The 9874-nt window shown below is 37.6% G+C and overlaps 1 protein-coding gene across 1 annotated transcript; it reads right to left on the bottom strand.

The window, feature by feature from the left end:
* Positions 1 to 6746: 6746 nt before the first annotated feature.
* On the bottom strand, positions 6747 to 7919 carry LOC136273757 (heat shock protein beta-1-like). Its single transcript, XM_066079112.1, has one exon. It carries the CDS (start codon positions 7792 to 7794, stop codon positions 7072 to 7074), a length of 723 nt encoding a protein of 240 aa, XP_065935184.1. The 5' UTR covers positions 7795 to 7919; the 3' UTR covers positions 6747 to 7071.
* Between the last annotated feature and the right edge of the window lie 1955 nt (positions 7920 to 9874).

Below are 9874 nucleotides of genomic sequence, written 5' to 3'. Positions count from 1 at the left end.
CTTCAAAAATCTTCTTCTCAGAAACTTATCAGCCAGGAAAGCTGAAACTTGTGTGGAAGCATTCTCAGGTAGTGTAGATTCAAAGTTGTGAAATTCATGACCCCCAGGGGTAGGGTGGGGCCACAATGGAGGGTCGTAGTTTAACATAGAAATATATAGAGTAAATCTTCAAAAATCTTCTTCTCAGAAACTTATCAGCCAGGAAAGCTGAAACTTGTGTGGAAGCATTCTCAGGTAGTGTAGATTCAAAGTTGTGAAATTCATGACCCCCAGGGGTAGGGTGGGGCCACAATGGGGGGTCAAATTTTTTCATAAGAATTTATATATAGAGTAAATCTTTAAAATCTTCTTCTCAGAAACTAATCAGCCAGGAAAGCTGAAACTTATGTGGAAGCATCCTCAGGTAGTGCAGATTCAAAGTTGTGAAAATCATGATCCCTGGGGGTAGAGTGGAGCACAATGGAGGGTCGTAGTTTTACATAGAAATATATAGAGTAAATCTTCAAAATTCTTCTTCTCAGAAACTAATCAGCCAGGAAAGCTGAAACTTGTGTGGAAGTATCCTCAGGCAGTGTAGATTCAAAGTTGTGAAAATCATGATCCCTGGGGGTAGGGTGAGGCCACATGGGGGGGGGTGTTAAAGTTTTACATAGGAATATAGAGTAAATCTTTAAAAACCTTCTTCTCAGAAACCAATCAGCCAGGAGAGCTGAAACTTGTGTGGAAGCATCCTCAGGCAGTGTAGATTGTGAAAATCATGACACCCAGGGGTAGGGTGGGGCCACAATGGGGGGGGGGGTCGAAGTTTTACATAGGAATATATAGAGTAAATCTTTGAAAATCTTCTTCTCAAACTTATTAGCCAGGAAAGCTGAAACTCGTGTGGAAACATCCTCAGGCAGTGTAGATTCAAAGTTGTGAAAATCATGATCCCTGGGGGTAGGGTGGGGCACAATGGGGGGTCGAAGTTTTACATAGGAATATATAGAGTAAATATTTAAAAATCTTCTTCTCAGAAACTAATCAGCCAGGAAAGCTGAAACTTGTGTGGAAGTATCCTCAGGTAGTGTAGATTCAAAGTTGTGAAAAGATGATCCCTGGGGGTAGGGTGAGGCCAGATTGGGGTGGGGGGGGTGTTAAAGTTTTACATAGGAATATATAGAGTAAATCTTCAAAAATCTTCTTCTCAGAAACTAATCAGCCAGATGATTCTATATAATTGTTAAGACTTTGGCTCCAGGACAATTCTTCGGCCTCACAAGAAGGTTCAGCGTTTGATGTAGCTTAATATCCCATGTATAAACAATTGTAAAGGATCTTTTTGAGGACTGCAATACTCAACATGTGATATGACTATAAAATCATCCTGTTAGAAATGGGACTAATGATTATAAACATAAGAATACCCAGGGGGAAAAATGGATTTTATTTATACAGGATCTACATGTATTATTGTACATTGTCCAGATTGTTTGTATTATGACTCCATTAAGCTGATTTTATCATACCTATTGTTCCTCAGGTGAGCGATGTGGCCCATGGGCCTCTTGTTTTTCAATCGGGATCGGTTCAAATTTGATAAATAGCAATTTTTCCAAAATTTCGCATTTTCATTTCAATTTCTTTGTAAAATATCATTGTTTAGTAAATAGTTTATGTGACTATATGTTATTTTTAAAATTTTATCCATAGATTAAAAAGATAATAAAGAATTACAATTTTGATTTTCAGAAATATTTTTTTAATTAAAAAATTAAACACTTGACCAAACGATCTTTGGCATGAATTTATTTATAAATTATAAATTATATTACACATTAATTGACAACAAGTTTTAAGCTCTAATATACTCTGTTTGTCTGCAAAACAGTTTTTCCTATTTCACTGAAAAAATACAAAATATTCGTATAAAATAACTGAAAGCCGATATTGATCTCTGTTTTGTGGAATCATGTTTCAAAAAAGATTCTCTATCGATCCATAAAATAAAATTTTGGTGTGTCGAGGAACCTTAAATGTTTTAACATCCTTGTCTGGATTAGTCTCAGTGTGTATTGAATTTTAATCAAGGTAATACAACTTTTCTTTAATCTTAGACCTTATTAAACGCATTTTAAGTGCCTTTTCTTTCTAAATAAAGAACTAAAATTTTTATCTCATCAATCTAGTTTTGATTGAGTTGACTCAGCAATTTGATATTGTCAAACCGAGACTTTTATCAAGAAACTTTGATTATGGTTTGGCTGTATGCCTTTGCTATAATAATTTATGTCGACATGAAAGTTAGCGTATAAAAAAGCTTCAAGGCTAGACATGCCTATAAACACCACTGCAGACATATGCAATAAATCACAACGAATTGAATGTAAGCATCGCACACTCTAATATACTTGACTGCTATTATATCATGCAAGAAATAAATAGAGATGGAAATTTTAATTATAATAGAACTTTAAAAAACTTCAAAAAAAAAAATATGTAGAGTAAACGTTTCTGGTGTGAAAAGGTATTTGTGTACAATTACAAAGAGAAATGTCATTTTTCTGATAGTGGGGGCCATATGATATTTTTTACATCATCGTCCTTTTTCAAAAGCCAGAATCTTCAAATACCTAATGGCAGAATCAACCCATGCTGATAAAATGCAAAATAGTTAAACTGCCTTCAACTTTGACATTTTTTATATTCCCCTTAAAAAATGAGTACTCTAAATTTTAGCCTCCCGGTGTCATATGATATTTTGATACCGCGAAATATTGAACCCGGGTTCAATATATTATGCGATATTATGAACCCGGGTTCAAAATATCGCTGCGATATATTGAACCCCCCCCCCCCCCCCCCATAAAATATTGAACCCCGGGTTCAAAATATTATGGCCGCGATATTTTGAAACCCTCTCGAATTTTCATTGCTCTTGGAGAGGGGGTTCAAAATATTATGGCCGCGATATATTGAACCCCCTACTGTTTTCAATTTCCTTTGGAGAGGGGGTTCAAAATATTATGGCCGCGATATATTGAACCCCCTACCTATTTCCAATTCCCATTGGAGAGGGGGTTCAAAATATTATGGCTGTGATATTTTGAACCCCCCTCCATTTTTTATTGCTATTGGAGAGGGGGTTCAAAATATTATGGCCGCGATATATTGAACCCCCTACCTATTTCCAATTCCCATTGGAGAGGGGGTTCAAAATATTATGGCTGTGATATTTTGAACCCCCCTCCATTTTTTATTGCTATTGGAGAGGGGGTTCAAAATATTATGGCTGCGATATATTGAACCCCCTACCTATTTCCAATTCCCATTGGAGAGGGGGTTCAAAATATTATGGCCGCGATATATTGAACCCCCTACTGTTTCCAATTTCCTTTGGAGAGAGGGTTCAAAATATTATGGCCGCGATACTTTAAACCCCCCTCCATTTTTTATTGCTATTGGAGAGGGGGTTCAAAATATTATGGCTGCGATATATTGAACCCCCTACCTATTTCCAATTCCCATTGGAGAGGGGGTTCAAAATATTATGGCAGCGATATTTTGAATACCCCTCTATTTTTTTTTGCTATTGGAGAGGGGGTTCAAAATATTATTGTTTCCAATTCCCTTTGGAGAGGGGGTTCAAAATATTATGGCTGCGATATTTTGAACCCCCTACCTATTTCCAATTCCCATTGGAGAGGGGGTTCAAAATATTATGGCTGTGATATTTTGAAAACCCTTCTTATCACTGGCTATCGGAGATCTAGGGGTTTCAAAATTTAATGGCTGTGAAATTTAATTATAAATAATAATGCCCCCCCCCCCTTCTTTTATTGCTTTTGACCCCCCCCCCCCAAATCTTTTCTTCATGCATATACAGAATTCAATTTTTTTTTGGGGGGGGGGGTAGTTGGTAGGGGGGGGGGGGGGTATAATTGTGCTTTTATTGTCAGTCTGTAATAAAACATATTATGAATGAAAATCATATTGTTTTTGGTGATTCTTTTTGTTACCAAGAAAATAGGGTATCCTTGGAGGTTACTCTAAATGGTAGTCCCCAGGTGGGAGAAAAGGGGACTAACACCTGTGTACTGAGTATACACACTGGTGGTAGCTAGGTAAACATTAATTGGCTCCCTTCATAGCTGACATCAGCCTGTATAATATCCCTGTTATGTAATACAATTTGGGAATTGTGAGTTTCTACTGATCAATTCATTTGTCACGGACCGCATCTGCCATGGACTTGGAAGAGTACCATGATAAGAAGGGTTTTCAATATATCGCAGCCATAATATTATGAACCCCCTCTCCAATGGGAATTGGAAATAGGTATGGGGTTCAAAATATCGCTGCCATAATATTTTGAACCCCCTCTCCAAAGGGAATTGGAAATAAGTAGGGGGTTCAATATATCGCAGCCATAATATTTTGAACCCCCTCTCCAATAGCAATAAAAAATAGAGGGGGATTCAAAATATCGCGGCCAAAATATTTTGAACACCCTCTCCAATAGGAATTGGAAATAAGTAGGGGGTTCAATATATCACAGCCATAATATTTTGAACCCCCTCTCCAATAGCAATAAAAAATAGAGGGGGATTCAAAATATCGCGGCCATAATATTTTGAACCCCCTCTCCAATAGGAATTGGAAATAGGTAGGGGGTTCAATATATCGCTGCCATAATATTTTGAACCCCCTCTCCAAAGGGAATTGGAAATAAGTAAGGGGTTCAAAATATCACAGCCATAATATTTTGAACCCCCTCTCCAATAGCAATAAAAAATGGAGGGGGGTTCAAAATATCGCAACCATAATATTTTGAACCCCCTCTCCAATGGGAATTGGAAATAGGTAGGGGGTTCAATATATTGCAGCCATAATATTTTGAACCCCCTCTCCAAAGGGAATATTTGAACCCCTTCTCCAATAGCAATGAAAAATTGAGGGGGTTCAAAATATCGCGGCCATTATATTTTTAACCCCCTCTCCAATGGGAATTGGAAAAAGGTAGGGGGTTCAAAATATCGCGGCCATAATATTTTGAACCCCCTCTCCAATAGCAATGAAAAATAGAGGGGGGTTCAATATATCGCGGCCATAATATTTTGAACCCCCAATCCAATGGGAATTGGAAAAAGGTAGGGGAATTTATATATCGCAGCCATAATATTTTGAACCCCCTCTCCAATAGCAATGAAAAATAGAGGGGGTTCAAAATATCGCGGCCATAATATTTTGAACCCCCTCTCCAATGGGAATTGGAAAAAGGTAGGGGGTTCAAAATATCGCGGCCATAATATTTTGAACCCCCTTTACAATACCAATGAAAAATAGAGGGGGGTTCAAAATATCGCAGCCATAATATTTTGAACCCCCTCCCCAATAGCAATGAAAAATAGAGGGGGTTCAAAATATCGCGGCCATAATATTTTGAACCCCCTCTCCAATACCAATGAAAAATAGAGGGGGGTTCAAAATATCGCGGCCATAAGGTTCAATATTTTATGGGGGGGTTCAATATATCGCAGCGATATTTTGAACCCGGGTTCAATATATCGCGGGGTTCAAAATATTATATGACACCGGTCTATCACAAGGTGACCTTTTGCTCTCACACGTACCCTTTCTCCCTATTTGGAGTTAAAGAGCTCGATTGTACATGTAATTGATACATGTATATCAATATTATAATTTGACACTCCCAAATAATAATATTGCGCTCAATAATTTTATATTGTTCCAAGAAGCAGGGATGAATGCACGTAATATGGCATCTGGGGTATCTTTCTTTATCATCTGTTTAACATACTCAGTATATATAGTGCATCTTCGCTAGCCAATGGTTTTCGGTCCACTTTGCTCCCCATGGTGGGAAGCAAAGTGGACCGAAAACCCTTGGCTAGCGAAGATGTATATAGTGGAGGTTTTTGTCATAAAGGGTTATTTTTACCTCATATGCATATTGTATGCATGGAACACCTTCACATTGTGACGAAGTTTCTGTCGAAAGAAACAACAAGATTATTTTTCTTTCTAGAGCTTCAATAAGCGTAGCGTTACAAAGGCACGTAAAATCTGGGGGCAATGAGAGGCTGGGTGTTCCTTCCCCTACTTTTTTGTTCGTCAGATCATGCGCTCTTGAATTATGGAGGCATGGGGAATCAACTCTGGGTGTTTATGCCTGACTTTAATAGTTTATACATGTATGATCAGAATTACCCACATTCATACTACGGCTCACACACCAACAAAATTGCATATTCGGATTTACAGTTTACAGGTGGAGATTTTTGAACACGAATACACTCTTTACTTACACCGTTTGCCAATTTTTCGCAATACAGGGATTTATCAGCCTATGTTGGAAAATGACATTTTTGGGGAATTGGAAAAAAATTACCGACAATTTGATGAAACTGGGAAAATTCTATTATTTAGCATACATCAAGAATACAGGTTTAATCCACATACTAAAAACGAGTTATGTATCGCCATTTCCTCATTTTGGAAACAATTATAAAGGATTTTCAGTAAACGCATTCCCGATTCATACAATGATCTGACATCCCGCCGTTTTCCACTGACACAGCACTGTACGTAGTGTTGGATCAATGACCTCCGTGACCTTACTGATCAGCGCATAACGTAATAGATCTGAATCTATGAGGTCAATGACCGTTCAAGCAATACGTCTATCGAGTGCACATAAATGTTTACAAAGCAGACGGATTCATCACATACAATAAAATGCGTAATTGTTCGGTGTTTTAGTTTAATGTTAATCTCATTAACATTTATACACATTTATACACATTGAATACTATTCAGGTCAGCTTAAACACAAAATTAATATACAACAGCATTTGAACAAAATTCCAATTAGACACATTTGACAACACTGCATTCCTATAAAGCATTGCAATATACATTAAAACTCAATGTACATAGTTGTATATTATATATGTAAACAGTAGACATACATGTATAACCTATAACAAAGATGCTATTATCAATACATGTACATCCTAGTGACAATCAAAGACTCCAAAAGTCTAAGCCGATTAAACAATATATTTTGATTTAACTTTCCATTCTTGGAGCAATGATGGCCACTTTTCCGTCTGCCCCGCGCGCGGCCTTGACCTGCCTGTAATCAACGCCGTCGGGAAGGGTGAATTCTTTCCGGAATGACCTTTGAACTCGAATTCCGTTCTCCTCGCGGTTATGGTCGGCGGAAATAGAGACGACGTTCTTCTTACGTGTAATATTAATGTGATCGGGATCGAAAACGGAAAGATCCAAATTTTCTTGATATGGTCTCGATTGCTCTGCAACTTGCATGTCGACGTCACTTCCATCCGTTATGGCGGGGACGTTTTCTAGTTTCACTTCCATCTCATCGTCCTCGTTAGGTAACATAGGTCCTTCCACCGTGTAGTGGTTCTCACTGCTCTGGAAGCAATGGATCTTACTTTGATCGACTCCGTCGGGAATCCGGATGGTCCGGGTGGATTCCCGGATATCACTGTTGTCCTCATCTCCGCCCACATGTTTAGCGTTGATCCGCACGTAGCCATCCTTAACCACTACTTTCACATCGTCGGGCTGGTAGCTGTCCAGTCGGAATGTTTTGCTCCACTTCTCGGGTACATCTCGGCGTCTTTGCTGAAGAGCGGGTGCCTGGGGGAGATTTGGGTTGCCATTCAATTCTTCGTGCAGCATGTGCCTCAACAAATCACGGAAGGGGGAGGCGGTCTGTTGTTGCGGGGGCATTGGGCGATAGTAAATCGGCAAGAACTCCATGATTTTCGACTCCAGTGAATGGCAGAGAGAGAGGAATTCCTCCTTTATATCCTTGTTGTCCTCACGCTCGTTATATAACGTGGAATAACGCAGTTTCTAGAAAGTTCATTGATCTTATGCGGGTCGAGAAATTTTATTGGCTCGCTAATTTTTTACGGAGCACTCTTCGGGACTTCATAAACCAAGTCACACTCATTACTAATAACAATAGATGATTTCAAAAAGTTTATCAGACACGAGATGAAATAGAATAAAAAGTGAATCCAAATAAAAATTATCTTTTAAGACAAGCACTTGAACATTTTAGGTTTAGTAGAAATTTAAAATTTCCATTGATACAAATGATATAGTCAAACTAGAGCAGAGCTCGTGGCAAAGCCCCGAGTAGGTCTTCCGTTGTTGCTGCGAGTTGAAAATATATGTTACGATTATAATGACTATACTTTCAGTTCTGCTTTTGTTATAAAAATGTGTTGTAATTGAAAGTCTGTATATAAAACGTGTTTTGAAAAAAGAAAGAAAGAAAATATTTTAGGAAAACTATTTGTCGAGCAGAGTTTATGTAATCGTTTCAAACATTGTTTAAAAAATGAGATCATGTTTAATGGCGAGTTAAATTTTCAAAGGGTAGCAAGCATTGTTATAAACATTAAACAGTATGTACTCATGATTCATGTCAGGAATTGTATTTCTTTTTTAAACTGAACTCGCCTACAAAACACGTAAACTTTTCTCAAAGATAACTTCTATATTAAAATATCTCTAAATTTTAGAAGACTATGTGCAAGTTTAGAATTGCGTGCTGACAAAAGTTACAGACCCTAAAACGTACTACTACACCAAAAAAGCGTGCGGCCAACGTGCGAGAAACGTTTCGTGTAAACCTTTTAGAGTTTCATGTAAACCGTTTAGCGTTTCGGGCAAAGCGTTTAAATCATTTCGAGCAAAGCGTGCGAGAACCGTTTGAAAGGTTCATCAGATTTCATTCGGAACTCTCTGACAAGTTAATTGTTTCAAAATGGCGCGCGTGTTTTACATTACTTTAACAAAATTGAACGAATTTTTAACAAACAAAAGAAAGGTATATGTATTAAAAGACGACTAGTTACAGAGTACATGTATATTTAACGTTTTCATGCGATGTTTCAGTATTGAAACAATATTAAAATTCGCTATACATAAAAAATATTAAATACAGTTAGCGAAACATGATTTCTATTGGAACAAACCTAAATCAACTTTAACTTGCACGATCATGTTTTGATAAGCATGTATTTTTATTATCTATTTACATCGATAACTCTTACTGAGACCATTCGGCTGTGTACAAGCAGCACACATAACCTCGGACATCGGGCGAGACCTGCACCTGGCTGAACCTGTCAATCAAACTCTGTGTATTTGTTTTCATTGGATGGTCAGGCGTCTCTCTTTTGTCAAAAGCCAATGGAAAATTAATGAATTCAAGGTAATCGGAATCAGAATTTGATAAAGCACACAATTTAAATGATAGAAAATTTATTAATTATTTGAACAAAATTAAATGTAAACATTGAAAGGAAATAAAAAAAATTAATTATTATGGGAATCTATACGCATGGTACTCAATTAAAATAGATTATATTATGATTTTATTATTTTATGTAGTAAAATCACCCTTCCAACTGTTACTCAATTACATAACAATTGATGACCTGGGGCTATAAATGTTCTGAGCTGTGTGCGCTGAAGCGGCACAAGATTCTCGATCGCATGCGGCAATTGAGTTAACACAGACTGGCCGAATAAACAAAGGGGTGGGAACGTGAAACAAAATGTTACACATAAGAAGAAACCACCAAAAATGTTTTTCGACAGATCTTGATATCTTTTCTCCAATTAAAAAAAAATCCAGCGCGAGCACCTGTCAGCGGGGCGGGAGGAGTGGGGGGGGGGGCAGCAATGAGTTCGCTTCCACAATGAAACTACAGAAGTGATTAATATGTGACCGATAGAATCTAATCTAAAGTTGTTTAAACTCATGTGAATATTTTCTAAAATAATCATCGAATGCCTCAATTCAGGGCATCCCTTTATCGTG

This window comes from Magallana gigas, chromosome 3, assembly GCF_963853765.1.
Source record: "Magallana gigas chromosome 3, xbMagGiga1.1, whole genome shotgun sequence".
Taxonomy (NCBI): Eukaryota; Metazoa; Mollusca; class Bivalvia; order Ostreida; family Ostreidae; genus Magallana; species Magallana gigas.
This window is presented reverse-complemented; position numbering and strand designations above follow the sequence as displayed.

Bases quoted from the DNA above. Each gene is read 5' to 3' on its own strand.
- LOC136273757 (XM_066079112.1), bottom strand. From the start codon at position 7,794: ATGGAGTTCTTGCCGATTTACTATCGCCCAATGCCCCCGCAACAACAG.